Raw genomic sequence first — 19,736 nt, 5'->3', positions numbered from 1 at the left:
AAAAAAGGTGCGCTACTTCATGCCTGGGGGGGCGGGGCGGGGCGGGGCGGGGAGGGGGGCGGGGAGGAGTTAGAATTCCACAGAGGAGTCCTTACTGGCCGTGGAAAGCCCAGGTCTTGGAGACTTATCTTCGCTTCTTGTTCGCAAGGCTCCTGACCTCTCTTAGCCTCAACAGAAAACTGTAAAAGGAGGTTGGACTTGTAAAACTTGTACTAGGTTCTTTCTGTTCTAAACCCCACAATACGGTGAGCCGGAGAGCTCGGTGAGGCTGCATGGCCCCGTTCCTTTCCCTCTGTAGTTATACATGCCAGGAAGTCCACCTCATTAAGGCTGGGTCTAGGCCTGCTTGTCAGGTGCCCTGACTTGGCAAGAACCAGGCAGTGGATGCTAGCCGGTTCTGTTTTGCCTGGGCGAGGCTTTTCTGTAGGAGATAGAGGTGGGCTGAAGTGCCTAAAGAGCAATTTGTACTCCCAGGAATTGGATGGGGTGGCCCTCCCTCCCTCCGCGGTCTTGATTCCAGGGAGCTATCTTGTACGTCTCCCAAAATCTTAGAATCTCTTTTGGAAAGAATCTTACAGGTTATCTAATTCAGTAGTAGACTAAGAATTCCTTCACTAAAATTGTCAACGAATGGTCAAGGCTCCACTTGAAGCATTTCAAGTGATGGAGATCACTAGCCATTTCAGAAGCCAGCTTATTGCACTTTAGGATAACTTTTTTTCTAGTTCTATTGGCTGCTGCAACTTCTATCCATTGCTGGAGTCTACTTGTAGGGTCCAAGAAGAATAAACCTAGTCTTCCTTCTACACAACTGTCCTTTCAGTATTTGAAGACCAGCTATATCATTTGAAAGCAGCATGGTGGCAAGTGTGGATTTGGAGTGAGGAAACCTGAGTTTGAATCTAACCTCAGGCAACTAAACTGTGTGACTGGCAAATCACTTAATCTACACAACTGTCCTTTCAGTATTTGAAGACAAAATTGGTGGCATAGATGATAGTGCCAGATTTGGAATGAAGAAACATGAGTTTGAATTTAACCTCAGACAACTAAGCTGTGTGACTGTGACAATCACTTAATCTCTCAGCCTGTTTTCTTGTCTGTAAAATGAGGATAATAGCACCTACCTCACAGGATTGTTGTGAGGATCAAATGAGATAATATATGTAAAACACTTTGCAAACCGTAAAGCACTAAATAAGTGTTCATTAAATAGCTATTTCAAGGTCCTCTTCAGAAGTCTGATCTTCTAGGCAAAACAAACCTAGTTCCTTCAAATGCTCTTTATATGCATGGCTTCCAGTGCCCTCACCCAGTTGGTTATATACTTCTGGAAGTCTTCTAGCTTATCAATGCCCTTCTATAAAAAGTTTCTTAACGTGTAAGTAAGTAATAGCAAAAAAATGCAGTTAAACATATTACAAATCCCATGTTGATAGCAATTTTAAAACAAAGACTCATCTGGACTTATTATAACTTCTTAGTTGTGTGACCCTAGGCAAATCACTTAATCCCTAATGCTTAGCTTTTATCACTCTTCTGCCTCGGAACTAATACCTGGTATTGATTCTCAGATGGAAGGAAAGGGTTTGGGAGGCAAAAAAAAAAAAAAAAAAAAAAAAAAGGTTCAAGTATGAATAGGTAAGAAATTGCCTGTAGAAAAACCTCCTTAAATATCCCAAAGGAATTAAAAGAAATAAAGACAAGGCCCAGAATGTGAAACTTTGGTACAAGGTGAAGGGGTTCTAGTTCCCAGCCCAGGTACTCTATTACTCTAGTAGTAAGTCACAGGTAAATTGGGGTTCCCTCTCAGAATAAGCCATGATGCCTGGCACTGGAAGGATTGCAGGTGGCCCAGGGCACATGTTTGGCCAAACCTGGTGCTGTCATAATCCTTTGCTGCTACAATGCAAATTGTCAAACTGTGGAACATAGCACAAAAAAGAATGTGCACTCCATGCCTAAAGATAGGTTAGGCTTTGGGGAAGACAACTGAACAAGATTGGCAGAAACCTCCTTTCACCCCCTCACTCCCAGGCAGAGATTGGGCCCTATGCCAAATAAGGATGGGTGGAAACCCTTGTAGCAAAGATGGATGTTGGGGAGTTCCCTTCCCCCTTCTCCAGATAGCTGCAGGGAATAAGAGAACCGGTTATATTCAATTCCATATCTGTCCCATCATTCCTCCCACCCCTTCAAAGTCCCTCTTCCCCTATCAAACTCCACAACCCCTGTACCTTTTGAGTCTCCCCTGGAATTTGTTGGAGAATGGGATAGGTTGTATAGCCATTCTCCTGGGTTCCTCTCAGGCTCCAGCTTGTACTTGCCCACTCCCCATCCCTCCCCTGCTCCACCATATAGAGCTGTCAAATCCTTTCCAATTCCAACTCCTGGATGTTGTTAAAAGGGGTCTACCTCATAGGAAAGTAACTTCAGAGGAAAGATGAAGGAGTAATAAGGTTCACAATATAAAGATATATATTTAATTTAAAATAAAATCAAGGAAGAAAAATTGGAAAGAGGGGCGTATGATTTGCCCAAGGAACAGAGGTACAAAAATCACAAAATTACAAGCCATTGGTAAGTGTATTCTTGTTTTCCTCCCCAAGATACTGGAGATGATTCATGAGGGCCTGCTTAGGTCCTTAAAAGCCAAAGGCAGGATGGAGGTCTTCATTTCCTCCTCCCATTCCATTCTGAAGTCGGACTTCCCAGCTTGAGGCAGGAGCTAGCATTAAGAGCCAGGCTTCTGAGAAAATGCAAGACCCTTGGATTGCCTGTTGAGGCCAAGAGTAGATCTGTGGGAATGCTGGAGTAGAACCATTAGAGCTAAGGAGGCCCTTTAATCTGTGGATCTTTTAAATGTATTTAGAGAACTGGCAGGGTTCCCTGGTCCCAACCAAATCATAACCACATAGCCACCAAGGGAAGAAGGGAAGTCCTATGAATAAAAGAAGTCCTTCCCACTATACAATATTACCCTAACACAGACCCTTTTCAGCTCTATCGTCTCACCAGGCGACAAAGCAGAAGATTCATCCATTGATTCTACCCTAAGAGAGCTTGCCTTGTTTTACCTTCTTAACCCGAACAAGGACGAGCACAAGGACTGAGTGGAACCCGATGGCTATATGGGGAGGATGTGTTTGGAGGAGAACCACCTCATCTTCTCACCCTAACTAAGGCACTGAGAGGAAGGTAAGAAGCATCTCAACTGGGAAAAGGAGAAGTGGTCCCTTGGAGCTGCTGGCTCAAAGCAGGTAAAGGTAAAATGGAAGGTCTAAAATGGAGGCATGGGGGTACCTCAGTGGCCCCCAGGATTGTGCAAAAGAAAAGCAGGCAGGACCACGCCAGCGTGTCCACAGCCCATAATATATCCTTTCTCCCAAACCTCCTTACCCAATCAGGAAAAGGATGGGTAAAGGGATCTCATGGGAAATGTCCCTGAGCCTTAGGATAAGGAGGCTGAAAAAAATACAAGCTCTATTGGTTTAAATCTCTTAATTTCTTCATATTCCCCCACCTATCCACTCTCACCCAAACTCTTTGTCCACATGGAGGGAAGGAGAGGGGAAAGGCTTATCAGGTCAGAAAAGCCCACTCCCCTCTGGGGAGAAGTAAAATCCATTTCACAGCAGTGTTCTGTCCCATGCTCAGGAATTCCTCTTACCACCATCTAGACCCTCCCGATTAGCAGGGTCATTTGGTGGACTAGGGAAAAGGAGACTAGGGCAAGAAGAGGGAAGGACCTTCTACAACTTGGCTGCCTGTCTCCTTGCTGACCATTGGCTAGCAGGAACTTGTCTGGAGGTTACTCTCAGTGAGTAGTGATGCAATGGATGAGGGATCATAGATACTGTCAAATTCTTCATCTGAGCTCAGCCCATCATGCTTGAGGGATGCTTCAGCTGCTGATCGGGTAGCCTTGCGCCTGAGGAGAGAGGGAGAAAGAAACAGAGTAGGGAGGGAGAAAGAAAAAGATAGCACTGTCGGGAGAACTGATGCATATTTGACTGTAGTCAAAACCCAATTTTTCCCTTTTTTTAAAAATTTTTATTTTGAATATTTTCCCATAGTTACATGTTTCATGTTCTTTCCCCTCTCTCCCAAGCCTCTCCCCACCTCCCCGTAGTCGACACACAGTTCCACTGGGAAACCCAATTTTTTTGTGTAAGCTAACCCAGCCAACTTCCGGAATGTAATTTCCTTGGGAGAGAAGCCCATCTTTCCTACTTTTTCTTTTTTTATCTCTATTGCTTACCTAGCACAGCATTTTGTACATATTTGGCCCTTAATAAATGCTTGTTGAATTGAAAGAGCCTTACTTTTAGAATCTTCTCTCATCTTAGATAATAATAATAATAGCTAGCATACATAGGGCTTTTAAGATTTGCAAAACACTTTACAAATATTGTTTCATGATCTTCACAATAATCCTGGAAGGTAGGTACTGTTATTATCCCCATTTCACAGTTGAGAAAATTAAAGTTAAATTACTTGCTCAGGGACATATATAGCTAGTAAGTATTTGAGACAAGAGTTGAATTTCTTGACCCCAAATCCAGGTGTTTCATCTACTGTTCCACTTAGCCACCAGAGATGATCACACTACCTGATCCCAATGAGGGTACATGTAGATTTAGGGTTAGACAAATTCAAGATGTAATAGACAGGGAACATGGATACCCAAGTGGCTGAACTCCATTGGTTACAGAGCCTTTTCTCATGCATATACTCAGCCAAGACCTAAGCTCTCAAGTATAGCTCCTAAGAGCTGGTAACCCCTCCTTTCAAGGCCAGCAAGAACCCAGGTGCTGACCAGTCTGTCTGTCTACATCTTCACCTTCTCTTCCATCTCTCTCTCTCCCCACCCCATGGAACCTACCGGGAATCCTTTTCCAGTGCCTTTATTCGGGCCTGCAGCTGTTCATTGACTTCATGCTGCTCTTCCAGCTCCCTTTGGGCCTTCTTCCTCAAACCATCCAGCCGTTCAATTTCCTCCTCTGCCTCATCCACTTGTCTCTTCAGGGCCTTAACTCGAAGGCTCAGCTAGGGAAAACAAACGAATGGGTCAGAAGAACATCCACCACTCTGAGGTAGAGCCTTCCTCCTCCTCCTCAAACTGATTCTGACTGAGGTCAGGATGGAAAGTGGCCACTGCTCATAGCTCATACCCCATGTGCCGCTGGTGGTTTAGCTCATACTTAATGGACCACCACCACCCATAAACACACTGACACGTGCTGTACTCCTATATACACAGAATAAAAACAGCTGGAAAAACTGGGAGAACATGCTGATAGAAGGGGCATCAACTACCTCTGGAATGACCCCCTTTACCTAGAAAGGGGATATGCATGTATTTGCTTTCAACACACATAGCTGACCCTATGTACATCCCATGTCCATCCATACCTGATCCTTCTGGTCATTTACATGCTGTCTTTCATCATCAATCTGGATGGAAAGCTCTTTGACTCTCCGTTCCAGTTTTCGGTTAGTGGTCTGCAGAAGTGTCTTCTCCCTAAGGATGAGTGGAGATTGTTCATAGTGGTAGCTACCACCAGTTAAGAGAATTATGTGGCACATTCGCTTACACACTTTCACTCTCTTATAACAGCTCCACTTGGTCACAGGAGTTAATACTAGGAAGAAAAGGACTGAAGGCACAGCCATGGGATATGGAAGGGTAGAGGATGGCAGGAGTCCACACCCTTCTTGGCTAAGGGGTATTAGATATCATAGTTTTAGAAACTAAAATGGAATTTTAGAAATGAATGGAATCTTAGAGGCCATCGAAACCAATCCCATCTCTCCACAGATAAAGAAACTAAGGCTCAGGGAATTAAGTGAATTATCCAGGGTCACAGTACTAGCTAAGTGTTCAAAGCAGTATTCAAACTCAGATCTTCCTGACTCCAATTCCAGTGCTCTATCCATTGAATCACCAAGCCATCTCACTACTTTTTGGCTAGTAGTCTACAACAAATAACAGAGGCAACTCAGGAGCAGCTGATCTTGTTTCCTACCTCTCTTCAGTCTGAAGTCGATCCTGCAGCTCCTGGTTCTGGAACTCCAGTTGAGAGAGGCTGGCACTGGGCTTTTGGAAACCCTCTAAGTTGGCCAGTCGACTCTTCAGGTCCTTGTTCTAAGAGACCAGACCCATCAGGATGTCTTTCCTCCTCCTCCTCCTGCCCCTCAGCTAATGGTTAGTTTTCCCACCCACTCCCTTAGTTCATCTTCCCACTGAACTCAGTCACAGAATTCTCCAGAAGGACAATGCTATGTAAAACCTTAAAAAGTCCCCCAGAAAAGTGGGCCACTAAGCTTGATTATGACTGTCTCCGGTGTCTGCCACCCAGGACAAGCTACCATCGCTTGTCCTTCCTCTCCTGCCACAACCTTCTCACCTGTCTCTCCAGAGAGATTTTATCACATTCTAGGTCTTGCCGACTGGATCTCTCCTGTAGTAGTTCTGCTCTCAACTGGTCAATCTGGATTTGGGGTTAGAAAGATTTAAGACATGATAGATGGGGAATACTGATACCCAAGAGCCTGAACTCCATTGGTGATAGGGGTCTTTCTCGTAGGTATGAAAGCACTCCCAGGACCCTGTTTCTCCACTATGTCCTTTGGGTAATAAGGGGCAGGGCTGGAAAGGGAGAGCAGAGGCTCTGTATGAAGAAGTTAGGCAAGACAGCTCATTTAGTTAACCTCCCAAAAAGAATCCAGACTAAAAAAAAACCTCAAGTGACTGAAAAACTACCTTCTACTCAGAAAGGAAGAGTCATGAGTCCAAGTAGAGTCCCAGCTAGAGACACTCCCTCTCTCCCCCCACCCACCCCATATCCCATCAGCCTCATCTCCCACAGAAAAATAACTCTGCTTCCTGGAGAGTGAGTAGCCCTGATGCATCCATGGCCAACAACCCATGAGGGAGCAGACTTTAATGTCTACCTAGCTGGGCCCAAACCTTTAGGACCGGAGACAGAGGAAAAACGAGATCAACAGAAGCACATCACCTGGTCTCGTGCACGGTTCACTCGATCTGTCAGCAGCTCCACAGTGTTTCTTTCCTCATCCAGCTCTGCCTCCAGGCGTGAGGCCTTCTCCTAATAGAAAGATGATGGGTTAGCCCCCGACTCAAGCAGAACCCTGACCTTCCCCAAGGCTCTTTCTTTAGCCCAGGACTGAAGCCCCCTTCCATCACACGCTCAACTTCTGGTTGCCAGCAGGTACCATGGGGACAGTGCCCTCTGCTGGCCAGGTAAGAGGTCACAGGGAAAGAAGAGCAAGAGTTCTGTTGTGAGGAAGATTATTTAGCTTAGTATTAGTATTAGACCTAGCAGGAAGGGTTGGAGAATTCCAAGATGGAATGAAGAAGCAGGAAGTTTCTTCTTGCTGACTGAGAGAGATTCCATGGTGGTTGGGGCAAGCAGCAACTGACCCTAGGAGACACCAGATTACCAGTGATCCTGTGGAAAGACCGTCATCTACTTGTGGGAGATTTTGGTAGACTACTAATCCCAACCTGAGTTGCAGGTCAACTATGGCTGGGTCAGCTACCAGAATCTACCCACCTGGAAGAGTGCAGCAGGTAGTCCTAGAGGAGCAGAAACACTGCTGGAGTGAGGTTGGACACTACTGTGAGGATACCCACTTCAATCCTGCTTTCCCCCTGGGCCCTGTCTTGCTTAGGTCTTAGATTAGTGTAGATAAGTCCCTTCCCTGACCCTGTGGATTGCCCTTAGCTTCTAAGTGTAGAAACCCTTATTCCCATCCTTTATTACTGTTTCCCTCAAGTAAACTGTTATAAACTTTTGCCTTTTGCCTGCTGGTTCCATAGGCCCTTGCCTAGGTGGGCTGGGTGACTGTTGGGGCCTAACTGCCATTTCTGTAGTTACTTCCCTAGTAGTAAAACCTAGTCTCCCTATTTTGTTTGGTCCATCCCTCCTTCTGTCACTCCTGTCACCCTCATACCCTTCTGGACCCACATTTTAATATTTAAGCCTACTTCCCTGGTTTTCCCCTAACAGTTCTGTTCATTCCTCTAGGGTTCAAAAGGAAGACAACCCCATCAGGGGTCAAGACAACAGTTAAGTTGATTAAGCCCAGGGAAGTCTGGTTTCACATATGAAAATGGGTTAAGAAACAGAGAAGAGAAGGTTTGAGTAGTCAGGCATGGTGAAAAATAGCAGACACAAGGAAGACAGACAGAGATCCATGGAAGGAAGCAAAATGAGTAAGAAGACCACTGACCTTACCAGGAGGAAGGCCTGGATTTGAAGCCTCACTCAACCACTCAGTAGCTAATGTAAACAGGGGGACTCAAGTACCTAAATTTCTCTAAATCTGTTTCATCCTCCACTTAAACAAAAAAAAATTTTTTTGTTCTTAACCTGTGATATCATTGGTTGGGGGAACTCCCTCATGAGGACACTCTCTCCCCAAAGGGAGTTCAGGAACTGTTCTGTCACTGATAATTGTCTGGGGCATTGAGCAAATGTAAGAAGGAAGGCTTTAACTCTGGTCTTATTAATCCAAGGCCAGCTCTCTAACAAACTACACTGCCTCACCTTGAAATGGAAATATCTGCACTGCCTACTCATAGGACTGTTATGATCCATTAGACTGGGAGCTCCTTGAAGGCAGGGGTTGGCTTATGCCTTTATATCCCCAGTGCTTAACACAGTGCCTGACACATAATAAACACTTAATAAATGTTTATTAACTTAGATTCTGACTTTTGTGAAGAAGTCACTTAGTAAAAACCTTAAAAAAGACTACATAAATGTATTATGACTCTTACTACAAAGACGCACTGGGACTTGAGGTTAACTGGCTGGTCATGGAATCCTTCACTGTGGCTCACCTCTAGGTTCTTGAGCTGCCGGACCTTGTCATCCTGGGAACGTTTTTTGCTTTCAGTCTCTTTCTCCAGCCCCTGCAGTTTCTGGGCTAGCAGGTCTTTGTCCAGGAGGGCTGTATCTCGCTCAGCCTGCAATACCTGCAGAGCTTGGCGTAACCGCTGGGCCTAAAAGAAAATGGGATGGACGGAATTAACCTCCATACCTAGCCAGATTCAAGATGACTACAGCAATCACTTTCATGGAAGAAAAGGGATAGATAAGACTTGCATTCTGGGTAGTTAACTCAACCCTCCCAGTTAAGCTTAAGAGAAGTTCTCTGATGGCAGTGAGGTGATGCAGTGGACAGGAGGTCCTGGGCTCAAAGCTAGCCTCAGAGACTTCCTACCTGTGTGACTCTAAGCAAGTCACTTAATCCTAATTGCCTAGCCCTTAGCACTCTTCTGCTTTGGAACTGAAACTCAGTATCAATTCTAAGACAGAAGGGAAAGATAAAAAAAAAGACAAGTTCCCTGCATCCTCACTGCCCTATCCCCAGTGACTCTACCTCATCCTGCAGCTGGCCCAGCCCTCCAGCTGCCTTCTCGGCCTCACTGGCCCACTCCTTGGCCTGGCGCTGGGCACCTGCCACATCACGACGTGCCTTCTCCTTGTACTCTTCCAGCTGGGCTTGTAGCTCCCCCAGTGCTCTCTGTGATTCCTCACCAATTTTCTCCATCTGAAAGGCAGAGAAAGGATAGAAGTGATAGTTACCATCCTCCTTAACAAATGCCCCTGGGGCAACTAGGTGGCTCAGTGGGGAAAGTTTCTGGCCTAGAGATGGGGAGGTCCTGGGTTTCAAATCTGGATTTAGATATTTCCTAACCATGTGACCCTGGGCAAGTTACTTACACATACACACACTCCCATTGCCATTAGCCTTTACTGCTCTTCTGCCTTGGAACCAATGCACAGTTTTGAATCAAAGACGGAAGATAAAAAGTTTTTTTAAAAATTGCCTTTGACGCCTTCCTTAGAGTCTTGACCTCTAAGACTCTCTTCAAAAGCCTCTCCATCAACATGACACCCCAGTAAAACCTTTATATCCAGAACTATGCCCCATAGCTCCACCAAGCCCAGGCTTCACCCTGATTTGCCGGAATGGTCAAAAGTGCTGACTTATAAACAGAAGGTTAAAAAATAAAAGTACTCCCTAACAGCCTACAAATCTGCCATTAGAGACTCATTTATTTGGGTGTTGAATATTTTTCATAATAAATACTCCTGACAGGAATAACAGCTCTTATTAGCCCACACCTTTTATCAAAGCCCTGAGGGAACAGAAGACAGAATGTCACACACCATCCCCCAAATAGAGAAGCATTAGAAAGTCCTACTTTATGGTTTCTGCTCAGACCATTTCCTGATCAAACCTTGGGGAGTGAGGAATAGAATGAAGTGTAAGCAAAAGCGGTGGAACGCCCTGATCTTGCCCTCTGAATGAATCTGTCTATGGGCTGGGTTAGGACTCCCATTATTTGGACTACTATTGGCCCCTCACCTCCTTGTTAAGTTTCTCTACAGTTTTATCCAACAATCGTTTTTGGTCCTCCAGCTCAGCCTTGTTTCGCCGAAGGACTTCCCGTTGCTTCCCTTCCTCCTCTAAGGCTCGGTTTAATATCTTTTGCTCTTGCCCCAATCTTATGAGGCTTCTTTGTGCCTCTTCCAGCTGCCCCTCCAGCATCCGCTTTGCCCCAGCCAGTGAGTCCTCCTCTTCCTGAGATGCACTCAGGGCCTTCTCCAGTCGCTGTCTCTCCGCCTGCAGGGAGGGGAGATGGGGCTAAGGTGGGGAGATGAGCAGGATTTGTGAGGCAGAAGCAAAGTCTGAGATTTAGCTTTCTGGAAGTAAGAAGGTGGAAGACATATATGACAAAAGCAGCCAATAGAATCAGGCCTAGGAGGACCAGGATGGAAACTGAGGAACAGAGCAACTAAATCCAAGATAGGGAAAGAGGTAAAATGAGTCAAATAGCAATGGTTTAAACATTTGAATATGGAAATTAAAGCACAGATAACAAAATTAAGGCTTTTGAGGGAGAAATCTGATGTACCACAAGGAAGCCATAAACAGTGTTCTCCAGTTGGTGAGGAGAGTTAAGGCTCAAGCAGAAACAAAAGGGACAGGGGGAAAAGTTGATGGTTAGGCAGGTTGATGACTGACCTCCAACCGTTGCACCTTGTCCCGAAGCCTTGCCTCTACAGCCTCCCCACCCTCAGCCAAGCTCCGGGCCTCCTTTAGCTGCTGTTCCAGGCCCAAGATTCGACGCCGGAACTCATCGTTCTCCTCTTGGGTTTCACGTAGCGTTGCCTCCACCGCTGCCCGCCGCTGCCCCATCATGGTTACCTCTGCTTCAGCCATTGCCTTGGCCTAGGGAGGCAGAAAGGCAGCTCGGACCCTCTCCCCTGAGAATCCCTACCCAGACAGATACAGAGGAGGCTGACCACTGAGCTCTGAGCCCCCCAACAGACCCCGGCTGGCTAAACCAGGTTTCCAAGAACTCAAGGGTGTCAGAAATGTATGCCTATAAGCACATGGCTCTCCTTCCTGACCCATTAGGTCTTCCTGATCTCACAGCCTCTCTCCTCTAGCCTCCTTTCCAGGCCCTTGCCTTGGCAGTCTCTTCATAGTCCTGTTGAAGCTGCTGAAGGCTCTTATGCAGTTGGAGCTGCTGCTGCTCAGCCCCCTTTCCCCGCTTAGCCTCTTCCTTGAGGGCTTCTAGCTCCTTCTCCAGTTCCCGCTCCCGATTCTTCCCAGCAGCTTCCTGGCTCTGCTGTTCTCGAAGGTCCTGTAGTTCTTCCTGTGCCCGCTTCAATTCCTGGCAGGATGAGGGTATGAGATGCTGAGGAGCAGGGAATGGGAAAGGTCCTTCACTACTCATGGAAAGGTCCTTCACTACTCATATGGCCCAGTTCCCTGAGGGCCAAGAGTCTTGGAGCTGTCCCACTGTACTAAAGGAGATTTCGTAATCCACCTAGGAAATAACTAGATAGGTGCCTAAAAGACCAGAGGAACACTAGGGGACCCATGATCCAAAGAAACACGGGCCCTGGGTAGTGCTGCAATACCAAATTCCCTATTATTGTCAATTACCCAACAAGTATTTATTAGACACCGACATCTCCACAGATTCAGTGTAAGTTCCCTGAAGGAAGGGAAGATTTCAGTTCTGTCATTGCCTCCAAAGCATCCTAGCAGAGTATTTGACAAATATTTGTTGATGGGTTGCACTTTGCTAGGCACTACAGGGAATACAAAAGAAATAAGGTACAAGTTCCTGCTCCCTGGTAATAAATGGCTATAGATAAGTCACATGCTAAGTAGAATAATAGAATCTGCCAGTTCCATCTCCAAGAATGAAGATATTCTTGGGGAAGACTTCTCAAAAGAGGTGACGCTCAAAAGCTGGGTCTTGGAAGAGGGACAGAATTTGTCTGGATAGAAAATAGGAAGGAGGGAATCCTAGGTAAGAAGAAGAAGAATTTGCATAGGATATATGACTGACAAGAGAGCTTGGTACAGTGGATAGAGACGGCTTAAAGTCAAACCTCTGAGATTGAAGACTTAAGTTCAAATCCTGCCTTTTACACATGCTGGATGTCTGACTCTGGGCAATTTGCTTAATATGTCAGACAAGCCTTTAAGTTATTGATCTGAATTTATACTCTCAACACAAATGAAATCATAGGGATGAACCAAAATGGAAAAAACGACAGTAAAAAGACTAGTTCAATTGGATCCAAAGATTTAATAAAAGAGAGAAGGTTGGACAGATTTTGATAGGGACGAGTCAAGAAGAACTTTCACTCTCTGCAGTAGTGAAAATTTAAGGCCAGTCAATCACCAGAGTGAACAGATGTCCTAAGGACTTATCATCCCATTTTAACTGTTTTCTTATTTACGCTTTTGCTCCTCTGTCTGGTACCTTCTTAAGGCTCTCAGCCTGACGATTATCCTCAGCACTGGTTCGGGCCTGCTCTAGGTCCTTCTGCAGAACCCCAATTTGCTCCCTGAGCTCTTCCTCTAGGTCTTCCTTCTCCAGCCGAAGCTGTAACAGCCTGTAGCCCAGACAGGGAAAACAGAATGGAAATGAAGGCGCCTTGGCTCCCCTACCTGAGAGACAAAGGCTCGCTCTCCCTTCTATTAATATCCCAAAAGCCTCCCCACAAAACCTGGGGCCACCAAGTCTTCTGGGTGAGGAAAAGATGATAGGGATTTTATATCTGGAACCTGGGTAGAAATGACAACCAGGCAAGTCAAAATCAGGGATACAACTCACTCCTGCTTGGTCCCTCGAAGCTCTTCCTTATTTTTTTGGAACATGCCTTGCCAATGCCCAGTCTCCTCAGCACTCTCTTGGAGTTCCCTCTGGAGGCCTCGAATGAGGGTTGACACTTTCTGCCTTTCTGCCTCCAGGGTGGCCTGATCCTGGCAGAAGATGTAATTGGAGTTCAGTCGTTTTCAGTTGTATCTGACTCTGTGACCTCATTTGGAGTTTCCTTGGCAAAGATACTAGAATGATTTGCCATTTCCTTCTCCAATTCATTTGACAGATGAAGAAACTGAGGCAAACAGGATTAAGTGACTTTCCCAGGGTCACAAAGTTAATAAGTGTTTGACGCCAGATTTGAACTCAAGAAGATGAGTCTTCCTGACTCTAGACCCAGCACTCCATCCACTGTGCCACTTAGCTGCCCCAGAAGATGTAAAGTCTTTTCTATCCTGGCACTCTCTTAAGGGCTCCTGCTGTAGCACCAGCCTTTCAGAAGAATGCCCTCTCCATCAAAGCATATCCTGTTTCTTCCAAATCCTGTTTAAAAGTTGGCTTCTCCAGGAAGCTTCCCTCATGTAATATTCTTCCACAAAAGTGGTTGCCGCACATCCTAGAGGACTCTAAATTTATTGACCATTACCTGATTTTTGACCATGTTCATTCTTGGTGGATGTCCTCATCCTGCAAGGCCAATTCTAAAAAACTGTGAGGTTGGGTAAAGGGCTGGACCCAGGCTCCTTGGTGAGGGCTTGTTTCCCGAAATCTCAGATGCTAAACCTTCTTTAATGGCAGCTATCTCCTCCTTCCCTACTTCTTTTAGGGCAAGTATCTTCTATTTTCTCTTCTATGCTCTTAGGAGATGACCCAGAAAGCAACTTAAAGCATCACTCCTCCCAGAAGCTTGTACATTCAGAGATTTTTAGGCAACTCTAACGGGCAGGAAAAGGCTTTCTTGAGGGCAATGGGACCTGTACCTGAAGATACTTCCTAAAAACAGGCAATGACTTCTGAGTAAGGTTGGTTATTGTGAGCTGTGACCCTTGTTGGGTTGGGAGGTCAGGGAAAGTAAGGACTTCATCACCTTGCTTCCTCTGGGATCAGCCTCCAGGGATGTTTGGCAATAGCAGACAGTGTCCATAGGATTGACTTATTAGATAAGGTCATAGATTTGAGAGACACCCCAGTCTCGATCCTGGCTCCTTTCTTTTCCACAGTTCTCCCCCATGGGATATGACCCTGAATATCAAAATCCAAAAACCCCCTTTCCACCCACCAACCAACCAAAGCCACTCCACATACTTGGGAGGCATCTTTCACACTTTGGCGCAGCTGTTCCATGTCCTGTTGGCACTGCTGCCGGACACGTTCCACCTCCTGGTCCCGAGAGGCTACCTCCTCCTTCAGGACCCCCTTCAGAGCTGTCAGTTCCCGCTCCCGCTGCCGGAGCTGTTCTTCCTGCCTCTGTTTCCCCTCTAGTACTTCCTCCAGTAACTCCCTGGTCTCTAGCAGGTCCTGAGAGGAATCAGAAAAGGAGCTGTTCCTGGGAGTTAGGAACTAAATTTCACCATTCCAACATCACGCTGTAGTTAGCATAAGGGGAAACAGAAGTTAAGAACCATTCTCCAAGTCTTTCCAGTCTAAGCTGTGCAGAGAAGGTGGCACCATCCCTTTAGAGGTTTCTGCCTGGAGTCAAATATTAGGTACTCTCTACATCCCAGCCCCTCCCCCTCCCGAGGTAAAAAAATAAAAATTCAGGTGAACCCTGTTTGAAATAGGCCTGGAGACAGATGCTAGGGAGTCATCTCTCATCCCCTCTACCTTTAAGAGGGTCTCCTTTGCAGCATCAGGGTTCTGTCCCTGCCGCAGCCTGTCTTGCATCTCTTTCAGCTGGTCTTCAAGTCCACGCCGTAGGCGCTCACCCTGATCCAGAAGGAGCTTCATGTCCTGGAACCTAGCAGCAAAGGCAGGCAGAAAAGACAACTCTGAGCCTCAATTCCCCTTCTAGTCAATTCCCATACCTTTAAGACTCTAAAAGTAGTTGCCACCCTCTGGTTCCCTGGACATCAGGCTGAAGAGCTTTCATCTCCTAGCTTGAAGCCCCAGGCACCCTCCTCACCCTTCTCCCAGTCCTACTCACTCCTGGGTGCTTCGCTGCATCTCTGCCTTCTTCTTTTCCAGTTTCTCCTGCAGTCGCATGCACTCTTCCACCTTCTCCTCGAGCTGTCGTTCCAGCACAAGACGAGATGGTTCATGAGTGAGTTCCAGCTTTTGCCGTTTCTGGAAGAAGAGAGGCCAAGAGATGGAGAAGGACTCTTCAGGGTGGTGGGGTAGAAAAAGTATCAGCTTCCACTATTCCTTCCTCATGTTTTGACTTGTTAGCACTTCTTAGGACTAGGGGCTTTGCTAAGATTTAAGCCCTTTCTCCCCTCTTGCCTCTAATGACATCTTCTGCTGTTCAGAGTATACCACCCTCTGGGCTTCAATCATCTCTTCTAATTTGTTTTTTTCCTTCTCCTAATACCAAATAACTTCTCTCCAGTGGAGCTAGGTGGCGCCCATAGTGCACAAACCATTGGACGTGGAATCAGGAAGATCCAAGTTTCAAACAGTACCAAACACTTACTAGCCGTGGGACCCTGGCAAGTGGCTTAACCTCTGTCTGCCTCAGTTTCCTCATCTGTGAACTGAGGCTCATAATAGCACCGCTCTTACAGGATAATACCCTGCCTAGCAGAGGATAATAACAGAATCTACCTTGTTGTGAGGGCCAAATGGACAAGGACATATTACAAAGTGTTTTGCAAACCTTAGGGGATTGTAAGAATGCTAGCCAGCCACCACTATCACTGGCCTGGTTCCTCACCTTCATCTCCTCATCCAGCTTTTGCTGGAGCTCTTCTATCTTCTGTATCAGCCCACGATGCACTGCCATGGCTTGTGAGACATTGGAAGAGCTTCCCTGCTAGGGATAAGGAGAAGGACAGATATCCCTAAGTATGGCTCTCTCCCTAGGTGGCTTCAAACCCCATGGTGCATCTACATCTTTTTACCCCAAGGTATCCACTCACCGCCAGGGCCTGCATTTGTTCCAACACCAGGCTGACCTTCCTCTTCACAGATGCCTCGCTTTCCAAACTCCTATGAGAGAAGGAGGTACAAAGTAAAGGACTTAGATAGGAGACACAAAAGGTGTAAAAACAAAGGAGATGAGGAATAGAGAAAAGGGGGGAGGAGAGGAAGAAGAGGGAGAGAGAGAGAGGAGGTGAGGAGAGAGGGAAAGATGGGGAGAGAGAGGGAGAGATGGGGGAGAGAGGGAGAGAGACAGACAGAGGGGAAGGAGAGAAAGAGAAAGAATAGGGAGAGGGAAGGAGGGAGAGAAAAAGAAAGAAGGAGGGGGGAGGGAGAAAGGGGGACAAAGGGAGGGAGAAAGAGAAGCAAGAGGAAAAAGGAGGAGGAAGAGAAAGGAGGAAGGGGAGGAGGGAAGGAGGAAGAGAGAAAGAGAAGAGAAAGGGAAGGAGGAAGAGAAAAGAGAGAGGAGGAGGGAGAGGAGAGGAGAAAGAGAAAGAGTGCCTCCTATCCTGCTTTGAGACTCTTTCCACTGTCCCTTTGGTAACTTTTTGCCAGTCTTGAACTTACCCCTCCCGTAGAATATTATAGATGGTAGTTTTAGCATGATCAGCACTGCCAGAGGTTGTGGCCTCCTGCTGGTCCTTCAAAAGGTCTGGGGTTGACTTGAACTGTGAAGGAAGGAACAAAGAAGACTAGAAGAGTTAAGAAAGAAGAGATGGGGGCAGCTGGGTAGCTCAGTGGTGGATTGAGAACCAGGCCTAGAGACAGGACGTCCTAGGTTCAAATCTGGCCTCAGATACTTCCTAGCTGTGTGACCCTGGACAAGTCACTTGACCCCCATTGCCTAGCCCTTACCACTCTTCTGCCTTGGAACCAATACACAGTATTGATTCCAAGATGGAAGGTAAGGGCTAGAAGGAAGAAAAATAAGAGATACAAGTTAAGACTAGAAGAGATACAAGGTGGCAGTGACAGAGAGGAAGAGGGGTGAGGGAGACCTGCCAGTGGTGGAAAGCAGATAAGCTTGAGGAAGAGGCTTCAACAGCAATGCATGGACAAGCTATGCTTGCCTAGTCTGTTGTTTTCTCCTAATCCAAACTAAAACTACTTATGGGTCAAATATCTATATATTTGGTAGTAAAAGTTTTATGGTCCAGAAACTGAGACACCATTCCCAACAACTTTAGATAAAAGATTACCCATAGGATTCTGGCTTAATGGGAGGAGGCTGGGGGATGATAAGGGTTGAGTGGTGGTAACAGGCTAAGAAACCTCACCTGCATTAAGCTAGGGTCCCGGGGCCTCCCCCGGGGCTCCTCAAAGCTCTGCAACACCCATTCCTGAGTCTGTCGGGATTTGCTGATTGCATTTGATGGTGCCTGACCCTGATTTAAACCACTTATCGTACAGGTCTGCTTCGAGTTAGGGGATGAGGAATTGCTGAAGTCCCGTTCATGCTCTTGCTCACGTTCGCGTTCTTCCGCCGTATTTCGAGGTACTCGGCTATCTAAACTCTGACTCCGCTTTCGACGGTCAGGAGAGAGGATTCTCCCACGGCAGCCAGACCGACCCCTTGTTTGGGCCCCCTGGCGGTCAAACTTGCAAATGAGTGAGTCCACTGAGGACAGGGGTGCTGTGTCAATGACATTCCCAGAGGAACCAATTGAAGGGGTTAATTCTAATAGGCTGCCAGTTAGGACACGTGGGCCCACAGGAGCAGAATTCAACAGGGAGGCGTGAGATTGGGAACGTTGAAGCTTGTCCTTTTGCCCAGTCCCAAGTTCCTCATCAGAAGTACTGCCCTGGGAATAGGAGCCCACAAACCTCCGAGGTGAGCCATATGGATTCTCAGGAAGCTCTGAGTCTGAGCTCAATGAATCAGGGGCTCCTCTGCTGCCATTTCCCTTGATCTGTACCCCAAAGGAATCAGTACCCTTCTCCCCACTGTTGAGCACCACAAAGGGTTGCCCAGCAATGCCTTGCACCCGCACTGCTACACCATAAGAACTAGCTCTAGAGTCCTTGGCTGGTCGACGGCCAACCCGGCGAAGGGAGGCTGATTGTGTATTATCAGTTGACTCTGTGATGAATCGGATTTGCACACCATGGTCCACTGGTCCCCGGGGCTCTGCTATGGCTGTTGCCCGCTCCATGGGCATGAGGGGATCCTGTGTAGGAGAAAAAGCAAGAAACATTGTCCAATTCCCATCCCTTGGATTTGACCTGAGTCAGTAGAATTAAATACAAAGTCCAGGAGTCTTTCATCTTTTCATTCCCACCCAATCCGAGTTATTGTAGTTCTAAAGATTCATTTCTCTACTATCTGAGTTACAAGAGAGCAGCATGGTGTGATGAATAGAAAGCTGACCTCAAAGGAAGGAAGACTGAAGTTGAAGTTCCACTTCTGGCACATAATAGTCTACATGTCCCTATACAAGTCACTTAACCTCTAAGCATCTCTAAGGCTGTATTTTATAGAAGAGGTGCTGACCTACATAGGTAGAGAGCATTTCCTCACCCACAAGTGGCCTTCACCAATGAAATCACAAGTCCAGTCCCTATCCATATCCCACAGAGGGAGTATGTCAGCTAGCTACTTCTGGTATTTGTTGTTGTTGAGTTGTTTCAGTAGTATCCAGCTCTTCAGGATGCCATTTGGGATTTTCTTGGCAGAGGCAGTGGAGAGGTTTGCCATTTCCTTCTACAGCTCATTTGATAGATGAGGTAACTGAGGCAACAAACAGGTGAAGGGACTTGCCATGGGTTACAAAGCTAAGTAAGTAAGTGATAGAGAATTTGAACTTGGCTCTTCCGGACTCCAGACCTGGCATTCTATCTACTGTGCCACCTAGCTGCCCACTTCTGGCAAAGCCACTGAACAAGAGAAAGAAAAAGAGCAACATCTCAGGTCTTTTTTTGGTATATATCATAGATCTTTATGGATTCCCTCTTTCCCAAAATATTCTGACAAAGGCCCTCTCCCCCATATTCATTACGGCCTCTCATTTGGCACTGCTGACCATCCATCTCCTAGGAACAGTGATGGGCAACCTTTTGAGCTTGATGTGTCAAAATTCACCAAAAAACCAAGCATAACTCAGATGGTGTGTCACTTTGAGGAAGAAAACCAACATAATTTCATGATATTTGTAGTTTAAATAACAAAAATGTATAATTGTAATATATAACTGTATTTAATAAACCAAAATAGGTAAATTAATATAGGTAGAATTGTCATCCATAGCGCACAGAGTGTCTACACTACACCACAGCAAACGTTTCATCCTTGGCATTGCGGCCCCTACTTCTCTGTATGCAGCTGCAACGGGCCGCGTGTCATCAAAAATGGCTACACGTGTCAGTGTTGACACGCGTGTCAGGTCTGCCATCACCATCCTAGAACTATCTTCATTTATAGAAGAATTCATTCAACCAATCAATATCTATTTATTGAACACACAACATAGAAAGAACTGTGCCATTAACAACA

At 46.3% G+C, this 19,736-nt stretch overlaps 1 protein-coding gene across 1 annotated transcript; it reads right to left on the bottom strand.

Moving 5' to 3' along the window:
- Positions 1 to 2,504: 2,504 nt before the first annotated feature.
- On the bottom strand, positions 2,505 to 18,399 carry CGN (cingulin). The gene is made up of 21 exons (XM_044676168.1): positions 17,524 to 18,399; positions 16,814 to 16,914; positions 16,246 to 16,315; positions 16,041 to 16,136; positions 15,315 to 15,454; positions 14,996 to 15,128; positions 14,477 to 14,689; positions 13,184 to 13,332; positions 12,830 to 12,962; positions 11,516 to 11,722; positions 11,068 to 11,274; positions 10,408 to 10,665; positions 9,415 to 9,585; positions 8,873 to 9,034; positions 7,023 to 7,112; positions 6,411 to 6,494; positions 6,030 to 6,148; positions 5,416 to 5,524; positions 4,886 to 5,049; positions 3,750 to 3,931; positions 2,505 to 2,777 (listed from the first exon to the last, which is right to left on the bottom strand). The coding sequence occupies exons 1-20, from the start codon at positions 18,397 to 18,399 to the stop codon at positions 3,790 to 3,792; spliced, it is 3,624 nt and encodes a 1,207-aa protein (XP_044532103.1). The 3' UTR covers positions 2,505 to 2,777; positions 3,750 to 3,789.
- Positions 18,400 to 19,736: the final 1,337 nt, after the last annotated feature.

Source organism: Gracilinanus agilis, chromosome 4 (assembly GCF_016433145.1).
Source record: "Gracilinanus agilis isolate LMUSP501 chromosome 4, AgileGrace, whole genome shotgun sequence".
Lineage (NCBI taxonomy): Eukaryota > Metazoa > Chordata > Mammalia > Didelphimorphia > Didelphidae > Gracilinanus > Gracilinanus agilis.
The sequence above is the reverse complement of the archived record's forward strand: the minus strand, read 5'-3'. Positions and strand labels throughout refer to the sequence as shown.